The sequence below is a fragment of the Perna viridis genome, chromosome 1 (genome assembly GCF_037379345.1).
Source record: "Perna viridis isolate PV_CMFRI_1.1 ecotype Kerala chromosome 1, ASM3737934v1, whole genome shotgun sequence".
Classification (NCBI taxonomy): Eukaryota; Metazoa; Mollusca; class Bivalvia; order Mytilida; family Mytilidae; genus Perna; species Perna viridis.
Genome location: NC_142445.1, coordinates 61,410,948 through 61,432,183, shown reverse-complemented (window position 1 = coordinate 61,432,183; position 21,236 = coordinate 61,410,948). Strand labels below are relative to the sequence as shown.

Below are 21,236 nucleotides of genomic sequence, written 5' to 3'. Positions count from 1 at the left end.
GAAGCATTATTTTAAGCTATGTATAATGTTAACTTACTACATTTTCCACTGCAGTTTAATTTGGATATACATATATCTGTATCGAATTTAAACATTTGGAATTCTTATTGTATTTTAATTTTTGTGTTCAATTTTATCCATTTTTATTCTTAACTTTGACAGCCCAGTGGTGGGATACCCCTGGTATGTTACATGCTAGGGTTCGCCAGGCCATAATACGGTAAACTGACCATAGGAAGCTAAATTGTCCGACCCTACCCACTTCTTATTTCTGGTGGCAATCAAAATTTGTCGACCATATTATCCTTGTGTCCCATGATGCCATCCCTTTTTCATTTCATCATCATTTCATGTTCATTTTATCATCCATTTTATGTTCATCGCGTGGTTATAGCTGAAATATTACGTAAATTCATATTTTTGTGTAAATAAATCTGTGTCAATTTTTAAATATTAGAATTTCTATTTTACTTTAATTTATGTGTAAAATTTTAGAAAATTTTCTGTAAAATTTCAACGTATTTATTCATTTTTTATGATAGTCTGAATTTCCTCTGACCCTGCAACCCTCCTCTTTTTTATGTTTTTAATACTTTTCATTTAAAATTTTCTGAATTATTTTAAAAATTCATTCAACATCACATCCCAAATTTTATAACCACTTTTATGTTGTTAAAGTAACGTGTGTATGCATGAAGTCTTGTATTTTTGTTGATTAGCCAAAATAGCCACGGCCAAAAAAACTTTTCTGAGGAAGCCCGGTTGCGTCCCACATTTACAAAGTAGATCCGCTCAAACTACACACACTTTCAGGCTGGATCTTATATTAAACTAAGCTGATTTAAAATTTACATCCAAAAGTAGTTTTATATAGATTGAGTAATTCCCCTTTGGTCATTAACCAAAACGTGTTTACCTGTAGCGTCTTCAGGTGAAAAAAAAAATTGTGTGCTATATTTAGACACTTTCAAAATGGCGACAAAGCATCAAGATTAGTCAACATAATGAAAATCGGAGGTAATTTTTTGAAAAAAACTATAAATTGAAATTTTAATATCAGGTTTAATTAGTTACATTGAACATATTGATGTACTGGTTTATAATCCATGCCCTAATTAACACCTGAAAGCCGTATTACGTCGTATTTGATCCTACAATCCAATCGGGACTCAGGAAATAAACAGATTTACATTTTTGAATTTGAGTCCGTTATAAATACTACTTCTCCTTCTCCCAAACTTATTCAAAACAGTGGCACATCCCTAACTTCATATGTTTTGTATGTTTTTTATAAAATAATTTATGGAATATCATACAACTCTGTCCTCTGTCGTTTTTTTTTTCAGGGGTATTATAGTAATGGTATAAATTTATTGGAAATATCCCTGTTTTTTATTTATTTATTTATTTCTATTTTTTTTCCCGTTTCCTGTACATGTCCTTGTTTTTATCGATATTGGGAGTTCTTAGCAAATAGTTTATGATGCTGAGGGTCATATGGTAGTATATGGACTGGAGTGTATCTCTTGATCTTTTGGGGCCACAAACCTGTCCATGTATTTTGCGATACGACTCAAAGTAGCATTTGCTGTATTATTCTTTATAGGCTGCTCGTCCACGCTGTGACGCATTCGTGGACGGGTAGATTCTACAGGCTCTACATAGAAATTCTTTTTACACAAATATATACAAAATGTTACAAATACAATTTTAATAGTAACTGATGTAACAAATAACGATTAAAATTCATTCAGAAATAATACTAAATACACATTTAACAGACTTGAAAGCCTTTTTTAAACAAAGGTTGGACAGCAAGAAAGATTGTTTTCGCTCATGATTCAATCAGTACGGCACATTTTAAATCCACATTCCAGATGGCAGATGTGAAATATGTCCATTCACACTGGTCCTTCTTTGTAGCAACTAAAATTTTTAAGAACATTCCATGCGTTTTTTAACTTGTGGGATAATCATATTTTCAGCAAAGATAAATAATAAATTTTTTTCAAACATCTGGTAAAGATAATGCATTGACTTTTGCACCAGTCATCATAACTTCTATGACTTGTTCTGTGTCTGTATATTTGCTGACAAGTTCAACAACATTTCCGTAACAAAGTTGGCTTTTCTGTCACGATTCCACATGTGTATGATGCAAACAGGATGTTTAGACAATTAGCCTGAAGAGGCTCCCAGTCCACAAATGCGTGGACGAGGAGCCACTGCTATTCTTTATATATAGTTTACTGACTGGATCCTTTGTATGGAAAACAGGTAAAATATGCAGAACTATTATGATGTCACACTTGAAAGAGAGGCAAACAATATTTGTTGTCACAGCTGAATTGATAATCATTCAAATTATATAAAAGGCTGGTTTACAGGTGTTATGTCATCTACATGTACATGTACCTTTATTAAGTCCAGGAATAATTAATAAGGAGGTTACCATTAGGGGATCCTTAAAGGTTGCACTATACAGATGCAATAGTCCTTTTTTCATTTTTATGGAATGCAAGTCATTTTAGCAAGTTTTTATGAGCAACTCGATGGGTTTTTCTAGAAAAACAGAGGACGCTTACCCTACCGGTGCACCTGGTCCATGCTCCCAGTTTTTAGTGGAGTCCGAGTTGCTCATTTCCTTTTGTTACTTTGTATGTATGATTTTAGTTACTTTATGTTCTTTGTTGTGTATGTCTGTTTTCCATGTCTGGTCTTTGTCCCTGGATTACATTCTTTTGATTACCGCTATAACCTTGGTTCCCTTGATTACTCTTTCGAAGGGTGGTAAGCCACCAACACAGGGCAACCTGGTTTTGGGTCTAATTACTATAGAATACTTTTCCAGACAAGCAAATTTCCCAAATACAAATATACACAAGCCTAAGATAAAACAAAAACAAGCATTCCACAGAGTATTGCAAAATGATACATAGTCACCTACCGCATACATTTTGTACCTGCCATCTTTCACGATTCAATCATGTTTTATCATGTTTTCAGGTCAAATTTGTCCTTAAACCCGATTTTGCCAAAATAACATTTAAAACTTTGAATTCAAACCCTAAAATTTGTGTTTCAATCCCTTTTTTTTATTAGAAGAGTCTTAAATCTGACAAAAGGTGTTAATTGCTGTCTAAACAGGTCAGGGTACGTTGTGTGACTGGTAAATAATCTCTGATGATCAATGAGCTGATCAGGGTTATCAATGATAATTGTCAATTAGAAAATAAATCCGGATTGGATCTACCACTATTTTATGAACAGCCAATATTTTTTTAAAGATTTATTTCTACTCTACCATTAATTTGACAAATAGTGTCAATGTAACAGGTCTAATATTTGTAGAACCAATTAATTATAAAATTACTATTAATTGTGCATGGATCTCTCTGAAATGGTTCCACAAGATTGCATACCACCAAAATTAGGCTAGGATTGATTTTGGTGATGGTTACTGTATCCACGAAGAAATTAAAAGGCTAGAAGGGACTAAAAACATTTTTTCTGGTTTCTGGACAATAGAAGTACTACTAGACTCTTTATCACAAAATGAAGGTTTTGGTGGATTTAATGGTATATGCACTTTGTTATGGGCCTAGATTGTAAAAGGCATAAAAATCAGCTTTTTATACATTGTTTATGTCTAACTGCAAAAATGCTGGTTGGCTTGTTAGAATTCCAATTAAGGGCTACTAGTAACATCATATATCCATAAAATATGGTTTGAGTCTATAGCTTGTAAAGTTGAAAAAAAACCTCTAATTGCAGTAAAATTAGAGTTAGCTACATGAAGAGACTGCTTATTCTGGTATAAATCTTGTCTGTATCAGGATTGAATGTTGCGTCAATAGTTGTCCCAAATGTTCAGTAGGAACAGACCTCTGCAGTCTTAAAATTGTGTCATGCCAAGTGTTGTACTAATGTACCCTATGTACAGTGTACATGTACATGAAGTAGATTTTTAAAGGAGAGAAGAATTGGACAAAATATCAAAATCTATTTCTGATATTTGTATGCTAATTTTGAAGTGTTGAAGTTATTACACTTAGAATTTGTAATTTTATATTGATTTTCTTGCTGACATGAATGTCACTGCATCTACATGTAGATAAGTAAATATTTTTCTGCTTTTAACAAGAATTTGATAGGACTACTGTTATTCTGACAGCTAATTTATTGTGCTTCAATTTCTCTATGCTTCTGTATTTTGGAACCTCATAATTGATCAGGAAACTGTTTCAAAGGGAGATGAGTCAATTGAATTATTGATAATCAACTTCTTTATTCTTATCTGAAATCTTGAATATTGATAATATGAACATTCCTTTAAATCATAATAATACAATCCAATATACCTGTTGCAAAATTTGTGTACAGAGTATGTATGGCTGAACTTGTTAAAAAGTTGAAGTATAAAGGTAAATTGGGTTTAAAACAGCTACCTGTCAAAGTGAAAAATAGGTGAATTTCATTTATATGACAATGACAGTGATTTAACTACTCCTATGATACTGAATATTCCCATGATAAGATAAAATGAGAACCAGCTGATGTTTACTAAGTTATGTGAATTATAGGGATTGAATATGATAAAATCAGGATTGTTTGTCTACATTATTACTAAACAGACTGGAATTTGTTGAGACCATTACAGTTTGGGCATGATGATTTGTATTAAGTCTGAAAGGGAGTTGGTGGAATTCTATAACTTTCTATTTACAAGTCAAGAACTAAAAACTGTACTGTTTCTTCAGTTCAAATGAAATGTTTTTACTCAGTATTTTATTTTATTTTATTTTTTTTTTTTTTTTGCAAGATGAATGGGAATCCAGTTACTCCAGTGAATAGGTCAGATGAATAGGATTGTCTCTTATATGTTGTATATCTCAAGTATAATCTGACAACCAGAAAAAATCCAGGACCCTCACTGGTGTCATCCCCATATTTTAGCTCACCTGTCCCTAGCTATTGTCATCACTATGTGTGCATTGTCAGTAAACTTTTTCATAAATCTTTTCCTCTGAAACTGCTGGACAGATTGTAACTTAACTTTGGTTGTTCCTTAGGGTGTATTTAACAATACATAGAAGGGGATTTTTTTATCAAGCAAAAAACATGGCTGCAATTCCTAAAAATAGACCATTGGGGTCAAATAATCAAAAACAGTAGAGTTAAGCTAAAATATGGCAAGGAGTATGTTTAACATAAGAGATGGACTTATGCCTAAATTTTCAGAAAGATCCATTGTTAATGTTTAAGTTATGGGTCCTGAAATGGGTTTTTTCCTGAATTTTACATTTCCAACATTGAAAGTCCTACTCAAAAACTACTGGGTCAAGATGCATTATTATCAAACTTGGCATTAATTTTCTTTAGGTTATTCTTAACAATCTATGTTTGGGGATTTTTATCTGGTGAAAAACATACCCAACATTTCTAAAAATAGACCATGGGCGTCAACTTGAAGATTTTTGGGAAATAACTCGTAAACTAATGGGTTATGCTAAATTCTAACAAGGTGGATACAAGTGATCAGCATGGTTAGACTGACCTACATGTATGCCAAAATTTCATATAATGATGAAATGAATAAATGGGATAGGACACCAGGATAATAGGGTGGACAAATTTTGATTGCCACTAGAAATAGGGAGGGATGGGTAGAGTCGGGCAATTTAATCTCCTGTGGCGGAGCGCAAATGGTTCCTACTCCTATTGAATACCACAGCAGGGTTCTTTAAGGTGTGAGGAATGTGGCATCTTTCCCAAAACGTTGCACCACTATGGTTTGCGGTCAGGTTTTCTGTATTATAGCATGACGACCCCAGCATGTAACACGCCAGGGGTACCCCATTCCACCACCTGGGACACACAACCCAGTTGCTCTGTGGGTAGAGCACCCTAGCCCTTGGCTGGAATTCTGAGCACTATTTAGTCACCTTTTACGACAAACTTAGCACTGCTGCAGGCCTATTCTTTTGACGCAAGGGGCGCTAAAAATGACTATGAGAGATTTACCTTATGATTTGAAAACGTGGTTGAAAAGTAGGATGATTCAATTGATTAAATGATATTCTTATGATAATAGTATGGTAGGGTCAAGACTCAAGGGTACAATTTTGAGTTATTGCTTTAAAAGACTTTTTTTGACAAGGAGAGCGATTCAGGGTGTATAGAGCCTCTAGCTATTTAATTCATATAATGGGCATACATAGTGATGCATGTACATCAATGCCTATACAATACTGTATTTCAACATACACTACCAGTGTACAAATGCAAAAGAAGCATTAGATGTTTTTTCTGTTTAAATAAAATATACACTTTTACAAGTATGTATTGCTATATTGTTTTGTACGTACATTCATGTAGAAATTAATGTGTTAGGATAATTTGAAAAATATGTCAACTTACATATTTTTCTTAATTCAAGTTTTGACAGATTATGAAAACAACATTACACTTTCCCTTGAAAGATTCATTTTAATTTTATGTACATGTAGGGGTATTTAAACAAAAATTGCTACTCAGATGTATAAAATATATAGATGAAAATAAAAGCATGTCACTGTGTGTTCACAGTTTCATGTGAAGTGGAGCACAGTGTCAAAGTGCAGGTTTTATATAAGGTGAAATAATTTTAAGAATCTGTCTCCATGATCACAAACAATGCCTCCCTGACCTCTGATGTGTAACTGTAACTTCAATTATACCATAAATACCATTTTTTGTCTTTTTTCTAATCTTGTCATCAAAATTCCTTTTCTTCTTTTAATTCTCTGTTGTTCATTTCATTTTTACCCCGTATCTGTTAAAATTCTGAGGTCTATGCGTTAAGTTGTCACATTTTAGACTTAACCATAAAATGCATGTTCAAATATACCTCCAAGTTATGTATGCATTGATTTAAACATAGTGTACATGTGTTTACATACTAAGGCATTTGTGTTGATGGAGAAGTAAAGTACATGCAAGTTCAATTGCAGTTCATATTCACAGATTATCAAAAAAGAAACTATATCCAGGTTAAGAAGTCAAGTTAATGGTTGATCTGTACATTTTAACAGGAGTAAACTATATAACCTGTTTTTAAATTTATATAGATGGTAATATTTGCATGTACATGTATGCTTTATCATAGTTTGTATCTTTAATTTACAGAGATCTAATACAGTAAAATGAAGAAGACAATTTTACGTTGTTTAGAAGATATTACATAACACAAGTCACTATGAAGGAGCTCTACAACATACACATGTTTTTCTGCATGTATTGGATGCATGCAGTAATTTTGTGTACAACATCAGCACAACAAATTTGTAAGTTATACATACATATATCAGGAATTTATCCATGATGTATTAAAGTGAGTTATAACCAATATTTGAAATTAGCATTGTTTTGAATAATTGGAATTTAATATTTTGTAGCAAGGGGATTTTAATTTGTTTCTGTCTGTTCTATGAAAACTGTGAATTTATAAATAGACAAATTGAGTTATAAGCTCCAAAGGTCTTGTCGTTCAAGACTTTTTTCACTTGTTAGATATTTATCCACTGGATAACTTGAATAGATTGCATTAGACTTATCATCTAAGGAGGTAGACCAAGGATAGGGGACATAACTCTTGAATTCAGTGATATGTTTGTATCATATGCCTTTCAAGCTTTCATTTGAAACAGAATGAAATCAATCCAAAATACTTACGTGCTTTTATGAGGTTGATGTGAAATGCTGAATAAAACGTTACAATGATTTGTAAAACTTGTGTCCCTTACCCTAGGTCTACTTCCTTAATTAATGCTTATTTATTTAAGGTAACATGTTTTAGATGTAATGTCTATTACATATATGAAAGCCAAATTTATTAACATTAACATTTTCATAAGCTGCACTGTAAATTGTTTATTCTACTTGTATGTGCTTCTACATTATTAAAATATTTTTTGGTAATTATTGAGTTGTTTATTTTTTATTCTTTATTATAAAACTGACTTTTCAATGCAGACAATATTGAGGATAGGTGTAACAAGGCTGGATACTTCGATATTGAATCTGACAGAACTGTATATTTTCGTGGAGGTTACCAACAGGGCACCAGTACAGATCACAGTGTTTGTCAAGTTGTCCTCCGGGCTTATAATGGAGATCATATCCTGTCATTTGAGAATTTCAACATTCAGTTAACATGTGGTGTTGCTCTAGATATTAAATATGGTGGCATCAAGGTTAGTAATACAAAATTAGTGACTTTCATATTGTTCACAAATAAAACAGGAGAAATTATTTGTGTTATGAATAAATGACCTCTTTACTAATAAGGAGTTATCCTTTTTAAACTGTGTAGGTTCATATTTCCCATGTTGATGTGAATTTTATCATATTTTGTTGTGTATAGCACTTCAACTGATGCATGGTTCAATTTTAAGAATTCAAGGATTTTAGTTACAACCTTTGTCTGACAGTTATCATGAAATAGTCTACATGTGTATACTGGTAAGTTTTGTACATGTAGCCACTTTATTTAATTAATTGAAGAATTCATACTCTCTTTAATTTCTCACTAAAAGGACAAGAAAATTTATGTTTTTGGTTGTTGAATATTTCTTTTTTCATGTATCTCACCCATCAGTAAGCAGTGTTTGTGATATCACAATGAAACATTTGAATGTGAAAAGAATCTATAGTGGCAAGTAGGATGTTGTGAATAGTGAGAAAAAGTATCAAACACAGCTAGATAAGGCAAATCTATGGAGTCTCAGAAAAGTTTTCTAACTAGCATAGAAATTTCCTGTTTGAATGTCTTTTATTATGGAAAAAAGATAGTTCACTTAGACTATTTTTGAATAGGTGTGAAGAAAATGATTATAAATTGCGAATAAATGATAATCATATTTATATTTTTCAGAAATCATATGATTGTAATACATTATCACCAGGGAAGTTTTCCTCCCAGACCAGAGATGCTATTATTGTGTTGACTAAGCCAGTTAACTCACCTTCTACATTTGGCAAATTCCAATTTACGATTAAAGCTGGAATAAGTACTTAATTTTCAATATTTTATATACTACATGTTTTTCTTTTATTGACCCTTTTACTTTATAAAGTTACCAGTACTAAATGTTTTAACATATATGACCAAATGTACATCATTATGACTAAGTAAAAAAATAGTATAAAAATTGTAAACAACCACATTAAGACAAGGTAGTATGATACAATTAAGTCATATGAACTAAATTGCAGATTGTGGATAAAAGGTATGGGTGATTGAATCTTTTTCTAAATACTTATTTTCAAAAATGATACTTCTTTTTTAAATCAATTTTGGTAATTAAAGTTTTTATCGTCACTAGTAAGTCTCCATATTGAATTTTAAGAAGGAAAAATGAATGCTATGATAAAGTCCTTAAATTAAAGTTCAGAAGTTACCACTTGGCATTACACACATGACGCATGCACACAATGTACTTTCTTTTAATATTTAATAAATTTCACTTGACATTTTTAACTTATGGTAAGTGTTTCATTACTTTACTGCTTTATACCTCATTTTCTGGTATTTTTCAGAGCCAATAGACCCTGTCACAGGCAGCTCCAGCTCTGTATCAGTGACACTGATTGTGGGGGCTGTTGTTGGTGTCTGCCTGTTCCTTTTGCTCATCTGTATAATTGGGGTCTGTATGCATAAGAAAATAAGGCGTGCTAAAATGAATGAAATGTACTATGCAAGCCAGGCTAGACCTACTGAGCAAGATACTACTCAAAACAAAAGTGATGCATTCACTAACCTGGATTACAGGTACAACTCAAATAGTGAGCCTTCTCCAGTGGCTAAAACAAAACTGTTGAAAGGGTTTGATGAAAGTATTAATGAGTCACCAAATGCAGGGAGAAAAGCAAACCGTCCAGAAACACTTAATATTAGAAATGGTTATAGCAGGTCAAATCGTGAAGATAGAGATGAAAGGACTAATAATGTTAGCTATACAGAAAATCAGGATGAGGTTTACTATAATATGGATGAAGAGAAAATAGAACAACCAAATAGACCTAAAACTCCAGTTACACCGATACTAAGTGCTCTTCAGTCGAATGCTAAGTTTAGAAAATCTTATTCTGAGAATGAGAGAGATGCTGAAGAAAGGGCTAAAAGAATCTCATATTCAACATCAAATGACTCTATAAACAATGAAAGACCACCTCTACCAAAAGTACCTGAGTCATCAAAACGACCAGTCAACTTAAAAAAAAATCAAAGTATGAGAAAAGCAACCCGACCTGACTCTTTTATAGACTATTCATCATCCACACAAGGTTCTGAAGAAATGGAGGATGATCGTGGACGCAATAGGGAAGTGGTAGAAAAACCAAAGCACACACTTAGGCCAAATCGTAAGAAAAGCCCTGAACAAGATAGGCGGCAAGGAAACAGGGCAAGAGATCCTCGTCTCGATGATCTACGAGATGATGAGGATGAAAGAGTAGGTCTGTTTGTTAAACAAGGCAGTACAAGGTCTAGTGCAAGGAGCAGTAAAAGATCTCAAAAATCACCCCGACTTGGTAAAGGGTCTAAAGGATTTGGACACAGAAGGTCAAACAGTCGTGGTGATGATGCCATTAGTGTAGGGTCCAGAACTGATTTGGAATCTCTTCCACGTAAGTTAACACTTATATCAATGCTAGTAACAAATTTAATTTTGGAAAAAAAATGGTAGAAAAACTAGTGGCCACTGCTTGTGGTATGCTATTCTAACATTTCTGTCAAATTCTCTCTGGTTCCTTCTGACCGAAAATTCAGTAAATGCTTCATGGCATTAGTTTCTGAATAGATTTAAAAGTTGCATATCACTAGCTAAAAAGAATCATTTAAACAAAAATTTCTTTGAAAAGGCAATTCTTAATAATTTTGCAGGTAAGTTGGAATTAAAGATAGAGGTGGGACTGTTTTCAATAAAAAGAGTTTACATTTACTTGCAGTAATATATTTCTTTCCATTTGACAGCTCTTCAAAGGTCAGCATCTAAATCATCATTGTATGCATCAAGGTCATCATTGTACAGTAGAAGACGAGGCAGGGATAGGGCCGATTCTTGTGGAGAGTCCATAGTCTCTTATGCCCATGATGACATTGACTATTACAGGCGTTCTAGGAGATCTGAGCGAGATTCTGATGATTATGATGATGATTTTGGTGGGTATGAAAAACCCATATCTCGCAATGATCATCTAAGAATGTCAAAATCTGACCATGACTTGGGACGTGCAATGAAAGAAATTTCAACACAAACTCTAAGGGAAACTGCAACACAAACAGGTCATGAACAACCTGTGACAGTTCACACAAAACGTGTTGTGAAAAAGCGGCCTAGGTCAAGAAGTTTGTCTGCTATGGGAACACAGACACAAAAGCGAGAAAGAACAAAATCAAGAACAAAATCGAAAGAAAATGTAGCTGCTACATCTGATGATGAAACTGAAGTGAAAGAAGTAAAACCGCCAAAACCAAAGCCAAAGCCAAGAAAATCACTAACAGAAAATGCTGCACAGTCAGATAATGAAGGCTTAAAGAAGAAAAAGAGACAAAGATCAAAATCTGATGCTAATTTGAGATTAGCAAAAAGTACTGAAGACTTGAAAAATAGTTCTAAACCTGTACCCGGACCACAGGTTCCACAGCCAAGCCAGACTGTGCCCTCAAATATGCAGAGCTATGCTCCAAATGGAGTACTTCCTGTTCCTCCTCCATATACAACTTTACCGCATGGTGCACAACAAATACAGTATACACCAAATCAACAACCAATCATGGTTCAGGCTCAACCTTTTCCACAGGCAGCACAACCTACTGCAAGGCCACTGATGCAACCAAATCGTCCACCTGTGCCAGCAAAACCTCGGAATAAATCAAACTGGGACATGCTTATGGAGATCACTGACAAACAAAAAGCAGGTGTTCCAACTGACACTGAGTCAATAGTTAGTTCTGTATTTACCAATAACCCTCCTCCTACATATCAGCCAGGCCAACCAGGCATTTATCCTTATCAACAAGGGTACAGTCAGTATGCCATGCAACCAGGTCAACAATTCCAACAGCCTTTGCCACAGGCTCAACCACCAGTACAAGCCCATCCTCAGATGCAACCACTTCAACAAGTTCCAATGGTTCAACCATACCAGCAACAAGTCCAACCTCAACAGCAAGCGGCTCAACCTCAATCAGGGAGGTATCCATCAACTCAAGGCTGGACACAACAAAGTGCAACAAGTGATTCCGCAAGCAGTAGTGGAATGTCAGGAAGTGGAAGTTCGACGTCAGGAATGTATGTCACACAGCCACAAGGTCTGTCATCTCAGGGAAAGTCATCTTGGGATCGATTAAAAGAGCTTACAGATCAGCCACCTCAAGCTGCAACTTCAGTTAGAAGAGACCAAACTAATGAGAGTATTGTGTAACTTATTTTTTTCTTTCTATGGGAGCCTTGTGTTACTTCACTTATTCTTTTTTTCCATTAAAGCACTGACAATTTTTATATTGAGGGGGAATTTGAAAAAAAATTTCAAATTTAAGCAAAAAAATTTGTGTTACTCAGTCATGGACAGAAAAAAAAATATGATAATATTCCCCCCATTAATTAATAATGTAGATTTTCAAATAGAAATATTGAACTCCGGCTGCTATTGCAAAAAAAAAAATATATTATTTTGTACTTGTGTGCAAATTTTTTTAACTAAACAAAATCCCAGGCCTCATCCTCAAAAAGAAAATAGAATGTGCCTAAAACTTTTAACGCTATTTCTTCCTGAAATTTGAAACATTGATTTATAATTATGCTTGTCAATGCAATGAATTTTAATCTGGTTTGTGTTTTAATATTTCTGTTAGTCTCAAATGTCTCAGAATACAATATATGCTATGGAATTTTGTATTCATCATTTTAATATCAAAAGTTTTTATATGTGTAACAGTATAATTCTTTCTCTGTCTAAGCATTTATTTATAAAGAAGGATTTTTGAAGATTTTATTTTTGTGAGACTTTTAGAATAAGGTTAGCAAAAGGCTTTGAAGTATATTGGTATAAATCATTCATGGGACATAATCTGGTAATGTTCATGGCATAGAGATAGTCTTCTCTTGATTAAAGGACAAACACAGATAAACTGTCCTTGGTAGATTACAAAACAATGTGGAGGAAAAACTTCTTATTAAATAATTCTCCTGTTGATTAATTCTATAAGTACGTGAATATATGTTTGAAATCTCCATTGATGTCCAGTTCACTACCAAAGACAGATTATCGGTCAAATTAATCAAAGAATGACTTTGTTCCTGAACATTATTATTGTCTACATTATAATCAGGTGCTAGCTTGAACCTTAACATAATGGTATCACATTGGTTGATGTTTCAGTAATTTAATTTCAGAAGTAGCAAGCTTTCTGATTGGATAAAAAATATTGTGCATTTCATTAGCCAAATTGTAATGTCATCAACATTTTTTTATGATATACTTGTTAATTTTGATACTTAAATTAAATTATAAGGAATGTTTGTTATACTTTTTTGTGTAGCAGGTTATTTAGTGTACACATTGTGATTGAGGTTATTTTTTCATAGACCATAAAATATAATTATCACTCCTTAATTACATTGTAAATGTACAATGTCTCAAAAACAAATCAAATGAAATTGAACGTTCCAGGGAGTTAAGTTCATGAATGAGTTTTTATATTCATTTTTATCATACAAAATATATTTCTCTGTAATACATGGTTTAAGCATCCTTTGTGATTAAGCATAATGACCAATTCTAGTCAAGCTGCTATTCTTTACTGCCAGAATGGTATACATTATATATATATATGTAATGGAGGTTTGCAACTTTTTGAATTGCTTCACAGCCAAGGTATTGCTTTAAAAATATCAAACAATTTTGCTGGATAGAGAAAAAATTCCATTGATCAAACTCAAAAAGTTCTGCCTCTAATATTTCTAAAATCAGGCTAATTATTTTTTCTTTTTGATTAACTAATATCTTTTCCGTCAGACACAGGTTTTTAACTTACAACATTCATATCTATACCATTACAAATGTAATGGATGTACATGATTTTAATGAGCATAATTAATTTATAAGACATGTCCAAAGATTGTAAATAGAATATGGTATGATTATATACTATAATAATTATCTGTTTAACAACAAGTGTCCTATCTTTTTGTTGTATAATTGTTGTACTGTATCTACATGTACATGTAGACCACTTGTTAGAATTTTTAATGTGACTTGTAGACATTTCTAGAAATACTGAGGTTAAACATCGTAGCTATCCAGCTAAAAAAAAAACATGCAAAATGTGATACATGGTTGGAAAGCCTACATATTTTTTTTATTTTTGATGATTAAGTAAACAGAAAATAACATGTAGGTTTTCATATAACCCTTGTTCATAAGAGATATAAATTATATAGAAATATATTATTATAAAGCAAGTTAATGCTGTAAATGACACTAAAATACAATAGATAGCATTGGATTTTCAATGTGAACTGTCTTCTAAGAGCAGACGGATTGAAATGAATAATTATACATTTCATCATCTAGATTTATAAAGAAACTGAAAAACAAAATTAAAACTGCAGCATTTTTTGGGGTGTATCACATATTACAGAATTTGCATGATTCTTACATTTAAGACTTCTACTTGACAGGATGTAAGTTAATCCTTGAAATGAATAAGTGAGGATTAAAATGTGCATGCCATGCCAGTAATCTTTTTTTTTTTTTTCAATTCATAAAATGTAAATTAGAATCTTTCATACAATCTTTATTCAATGAATCTTCTTTTTTTCAAAATACTATACAAATAGTAAATATGATTACTTTTTATGAGACCAAATTCCAATTCAATTATGTATGCAAATGATTTGTTACCTTAATGTTTTGCGTGAAATTTATATATATACAAGTTTAAGGATGAGTCATGTAAAGCTATTGAGTTATCACAATAACAATTCAAACATTTTACTGTACGCACATTTATTTGACACATGTCATCTCTTAATTTGTCTCAGTTTTGTAACTGTTGAATTCTACAATGCTCTTACAATAGCTTTGTATATGCCATGAAATGTCTGTTTTATATGTATAAAGTATATATTTAACATTATTTTAGTTTTGCACCAATTTATTGTAAGGCCAAATAAAATTTATGAGTAGATTATCACACCCTTCCACCCATAAAAATTGACAAAATTTTTATTTTAAATTGGACAGGAATTCCAAATTCAGGATTTGTTTTGCATCATTTTCTAGTATTGAGGTACTATAACACACAAATCTTGGTAACTATAATGTTTCTTCCCTGAAAATAATGTGGCTACGGATTTAGAACATTTCTATACTTCAAAGAGCTAAAATTGGGCTAGCAAATATCTGGTAGGAAATAAAATATGAAAAATAAAATCCTCTTATCCACCCCATTTTATTTATGAAGATTGGATCGAAATCTACCAATTAAGTTTACTTGGCCTAAACTAGCTTTTCTACTTTGCGGACTAAAATTACAAAAGCTCATTTAGAATAAATTATTTTTGCACTTTTTAGTTGTCTTGCCATTCTTTAATGTTTTTATTGACATGAGAGAGAATTTTAATGTTTTCAATTGCTGCAGGCAGCTTTGTGAGAAGTGCTTGCATCTGTGGTGCAAAAAATATGTAATTCGCTGTGCCATTTATGATAAGTTTTCTGTATGTTATATGCATAAAAAATGATGAGGTATATCTCAAAAGAGTCATCATGTGCAATATGAAATATAAGCATTTGGAATGAAAGGAATATTTTTTAATAATGATTCCAAATGTTCTGGCTTTGTAAATTATGGTATAAGTACTTCATTCATAGGTATTTTTTTATTGGATAAATTTGTTAAATCGTGGATTTTTTTTTCTTTAATGTATAGATTTAGATATTTTGTGTTAATAATTTTATTTTACTAAAAACTTATTGCAGCTAAAATTTATTTATCTACAAGGAAATCCTTATTAAATTGAAAACAAGCTATACCTCTATCATTTATCTTACGTTTTATCGGTTTTCTTGTTCACAGAGGGTCCCTTCAATTCATTTTTTCAATAACACTTTGCAGTAGTTATGAATGTACATATCAGTCTGAAATATACTCCACAAAAATAATTGAGGACCACTTAATTTTTTTTCTCAAAATGAACACAATCTAGATAGCAGAACATATTAGAGACACATAAACAGAATACAAATCAAATATCATACTTTCTGCTATGAATTTAAATAAATCTTAATTGTATTCATTTAAAAAATATATATTTTTTTTTAGAAGTGATCCTTAACTTTTTTATTGAGTATATGTTCAGGAATAATGTTTTCCTGAGAGATAAGTACATTCCACTATATATCAGACGTAGAATACTATCTAAATTTTTTTAATTTTAAATACTAATAATATACAGACAGATTTCTTATTAAACAAAAGCAGAAAAACTACAAGGAATACGTTAGTGAAAAATCCTCATTTTGGGAGATAGAAAAGTAACAAGGCACAGGACAGTGCCAAATATTTGAGATGTTTGTATAAAAATACTACTGGTGTTGTGAATTTGATGCATTTTGTACATGTATTCCATTTATTATGTTTACATGCTAGGTAAAGTGTTGGTAGATTCTTTCATTGTTAATGTAAATAGAGTTATATACATAAATAATGTTATAGTAATGTTTTTTTTTTGTATGCCTATTGATAATACATTGTTATATACATGTCTATGTAAATACAGTTTTAATATCAATATTCTTCAGATTTGTTTTGGTTTGGTTTTGTTTTATTATTTTTTTTTTTAATGAAATTCATGTGATACACATCATGTATACACCTCATCAGATCATTTTTACGTGAAAATCTGAGAGAGAAAAATAATTTAAACTCTTCACTTATAAGCAAATCTTTTTTGTTACAGAAAGGGAAAACATTCTAAGATTCGATGATCGTCTATTTGTTTTGGGTTAATTATATTTTTTTAAGTTTCTAAATATTCCTATTTCGATATGTGTAGAACATTCCTGTTAGTGGACTCTAGTTATCAATGTTGGTAAAATTAGCAGTTTGTTACGTAATTATTTCATTGCATATCAAAAGCAGACATTCCATCAAAATGTTTATTTTATTTCTTATTTGTTTGTATAGATTAATAAAAGTACTGTATAAGAAATGTATGGTGTTTTTCTTATTTTTTTTTTTTTTGGTCTTAATACACAGGAAACGTCTATGGACTTGAAGAAAATAGACTACACAGCAACCAATATTTTCAAAAGATTTTGCGGGAGATTTTTTTCATTACTCAAAGAGGATGGAACCCAAAGAGAATTATTGTCCAAGTTTCTGTCTGCCAGTCTTGCTTTCAATTTCTTTAGAGTTGGTTTGAGGTATTGAATGGCATATGCTTCATAGTTGTAGCTGAGTTACATGGGAAGTTCTTAAGTTTCATCAGCTACTTTACTCACCCGTTATTGCCCAGCTGGATTCCTTCATAAAACATTCGGAAGTCTTAGAGTTTTTTTTATGTTTATGGTTTCCTGCTGTTTATTCACCTGTTACCAATTAATTTCATACTTTGAAATAAAAAAAAATCAGACAAAACACTACAACAGAGCAGGAAAGGGGGACCAACCCAACCACATAAAAACTATGTCTACTCCCACAGTAAAAAAAGCAATAAATCTTATATAACATCTTTTTGAAATTTTCCCTTGAAAATAAACATTGAAGTTGTTATGTGGTTACTTGTAAAGAACAAGAGTTCTTCTGAATATGAAACCAAAAATATGGAGATTGATTAATTTCATTTTCAACATTTTTTAAACCAATGCTTAAAGTTTGTGATGATGTTGATGATATCAAAATACAATTATAATACATTAAAATACTTTAGTATACAATACCTATTTCTGTTATTTTTACAAAATAATAGACATAAAAATTCAGTTCACTATTAGTGTTTAAAAAGGTGAAAAAGGATATTAATTATTTTAATAGAATTTTTGACATATTAATTTGCTCTGTAAAATTATAAACAATAATTGTATAAAGCCACTTTCAAGGGGAGATAATTGGCAGGAAAATGATCTAACTATAAAAATGTAATGGGAATTTTTGTTTTGTGGTACAACTGCAATAAAATTGTGGTCATATAAAGATGTCGACATTGTCATTGTTGCTAATTTTTTTTTGCAGTTGCAATGGACCAAATGTGAAATTTTGATGTATTGTTATTTGTTGCTATTTAAAATGGGGTCACTGGCCCCTACAATTTACAAAAGGAGTAAAATAGAGATGATTTTATTGTATCTAGCAGAAGATTATATGGAAGGCAATTGAATACTTTGCTTAAATCCATCAAACCTTTGCAGCTTTAAATTTATTATCATCCAATGTGTTTTTCCAGTCTTCCACTATTTTCAATAATGCGGTTTGACAACCATAGCCTGCCCGAAAGCTGTAAGATAGGGATGGAAAATATTATTAAAAAATTCAGTCAATTGTACATAAATGGCCTTTTCAAACAATTTGGAAATATAGGGAAGAATACTTACAGGTCTATAATTAGACTTGTCTAGGGCAGTATTTTTCTTATAGCATGGCACAACTTGGGCTTCTTATTTTTTCTGGAAATTTAGAAGTTGTTAAACTTTTATTTATCAAATTTGTGATAGGTTGCAATTGAGCAATGGTTGGTTTAGCAAGTCTTAGCAATTATGGGGATATACCATCTATGCCTGTTGCTTTCATAACATTAGCTCTATCTAGTTGTTTTTCTACAAAATTACACTCAATTTCTCTAAATTTTAATAGTTCATTTTTTTTTCGTTTATTTTGGTTATGCTTAGATGATGTTCGGTTCCCTTGATTACTCCTCCTATACCTTTTGCCACATTTATGAAAAAAGTTGTTAAATTCTGTGGCTACTTGTGCTTGGTCATTAATGATTTGATCATTTTCTTCCAGTATTATGTCTTTGTCACTAATATCACCTTTATTACTCAAAAAAGGTTTGATTGTTGGTCAGAATTCACTTGACCTAGGGCCACCAATACACATTTCGAAAAAAATATTGTTTTATGGATGCTTTCTTAATTTTGTTAACTAATTTCCTTTTTTGTCTAATACTAATATTTTCCTCGTTTTTGCTAGATCTACGTTTTAGATCTTTATCCGTTCCCAGTCCTCTGAAAATGCTGAATGGGATTTGATGAAACTTTAACAGATTCTTGATTCCACTGTGTGACTGGGGTTTCCTGGTGCAAGAGTAATCAAGGGAACCAAGGTTCTAGCGGTAATCAAAAGAATGTAATCCAAGGACAAAGACCAGACCTGGAAAACAGACATACACAACAAAGAACATAAATTAACTAAAATAATACTTACAAAGTAACGAAAGCAAATGAGCCACTCGGACTCCACTAAAAACTGAGAGCATGGACCAGGTGCACCGGTATGGTAAGCGTCCTCTGCTTCTCTAGAAACACCCACCGAATTGCTCACAAAAGGTCAAGTCCTGTGTAGACGAAAGAGGAAAAGAAAACTATGACACGTTGAACAAATCAGTTTTCATGGCGCCGATGGATACACCGCAACGACCCACGAGTTCGTGCAAGATGGCGACAATAAAGCTTCTGTAGTGATGACTTCAATCTTGTAGCAACATAATTCTGTTCCAGAAGCCTACTTGTCAGAAGTTTATCGCGATACAAAAAGTCTGAATGCGTAGTTCCGACAAGCTGTGGCATAACGTATGAGTTGTGATATGAACAAAACATGGACTTTGTCATTGGTTGACCAAGGTGACAATCTTCTAATCCGCAACATCTCTGAAACTGCTGAATGGAATTTGATTAAACTCTCACAGATTCTTTATTACATGATTCCATTGTGCACACCTTTTTCTTTGATTTCCCATTTTAATTAGAGTTGACTTTTGTGGTTTCCTGATGCAAACCATGCATGGACTTTGTCACTGGTCGACCAGGGATGGCCATCTTTTAATCCGCAACTCCCCTGAAACCCCTGAATTATATTTGATGAAACTTTCATAAATTCTTTATCATACGATTCCATTGTGTGCCTTCTACGTGTAATTTGTTTTTCCGTCTGAATGCTTTGAAGAACTTATGGGTTTTCTGATATAAAAGACCTATAACAGCCTTAACCAGGGGCGGATCCAGGATTTCAGATAAGGGGGTGGGGCGCACAGTTAAAATTTCTAGATGTTAAACTTTTGAAATATTCTTCCAGAGTGGGTGCAATGTAAATATCTTTTGTGGTAAAGAGAATTTAAAGTTTCAACCTAAAACCGCCTAAATCTACCTCTGACAACCCATGCTTTGCAAATTTTGGGGGGGGGCGCACGCCCGCCACGCCTCCGCCTGAATCCGCCCCTGACAGCACATATAGCTTTTTTACTAGAATCATATTTAAAAGCTATAGGCTTTAATCGACTGCATGCTATAATATTGTTGCTATTTAGTTGAACACTACTTTTGTGCACTTGTTCCTCGAGAACCCTTAATGGGTCAAATATCTGGGATTAGTTTTGGTGGTTAAGACTTTACCCTTGTAGGAATAAGGGATCAAAAAGGGCCTGAAACAAGCATTTTTGGCCGCATGGAACCACTTAGGAATAAGGACCAGAGTGACCATGTCACTTCTGTTCTGGTAAAATCTTTGTCCTGTGTCAAATGTCTATAATAACAGTCTAGTCGTAATCAAAATTCAAAGCTGTGTCAAGTTAGAATAGTATGACTATGTTTAGGGCTTGAGCAGCGGTCTTATCAAGCTCATTTTATTAAACAAATTTTCTTTTTTGAAATATGAAAGAATGTCAGTTAATTGTTTTTTATTGAAATTTGTAAGAAATTCTATATACATTAGTGAAAATTTCCCCACAGAATCCCGCATGATATAAAATGTTGTAAAAAACTGCCTTTATTAAGGCTCAATTATCTGGAAATTAAGGTGGGTGACACGCTTTTACATTATAGTTTTGATATTAATGTATGTTTATTCATGGTGATCTTCACGAAAAACTAGGAAAATCTATCTAATAGAAATATTGGGTCCTACTGAACAAAGAGTGGTAAAGAGAACAAAAGTCTGGTAAAGACTGGTACCGATATTTCAATAATCAATAATT

At 32.4% G+C, this 21,236-nt stretch overlaps 1 protein-coding gene across 1 annotated transcript; it reads left to right on the top strand.

Moving 5' to 3' along the window:
- The first annotated feature begins 946 nt into the window (after nucleotides 1-946).
- LOC148629715 (uncharacterized) lies at nucleotides 947-13,565 on the top strand. The gene is made up of 6 exons (XM_088556049.1): nucleotides 947-1,017; nucleotides 7,168-7,325; nucleotides 8,014-8,234; nucleotides 8,915-9,050; nucleotides 9,580-10,668; nucleotides 11,015-13,565. The coding sequence occupies exons 2-6, from the start codon at nucleotides 7,238-7,240 to the stop codon at nucleotides 12,466-12,468; spliced, it is 2,988 nt and encodes a 995-aa protein (XP_088412175.1). The 5' UTR covers nucleotides 947-1,017; nucleotides 7,168-7,237; the 3' UTR covers nucleotides 12,469-13,565.
- Nucleotides 13,566-21,236: the final 7,671 nt, after the last annotated feature.

Excerpts from the sequence above, each read along its gene's own strand:
- LOC148629715 (XM_088556049.1), top strand. The coding sequence starts at position 7,238 with ATGAAGGAGCTCTACAACATACACATGTTTTTCTGCATGTATTGGATG. Across the intron at positions 8,235-8,914 it reads TTAAATATGGTGGCATCAAG|AAATCATATGATTGTAATAC; the intron begins GTTAGTAATACA and ends TATATTTTTCAG. Across the intron at positions 9,051-9,579 it reads TACGATTAAAGCTGGAATAA|AGCCAATAGACCCTGTCACA; the intron begins GTACTTAATTTT and ends GGTATTTTTCAG.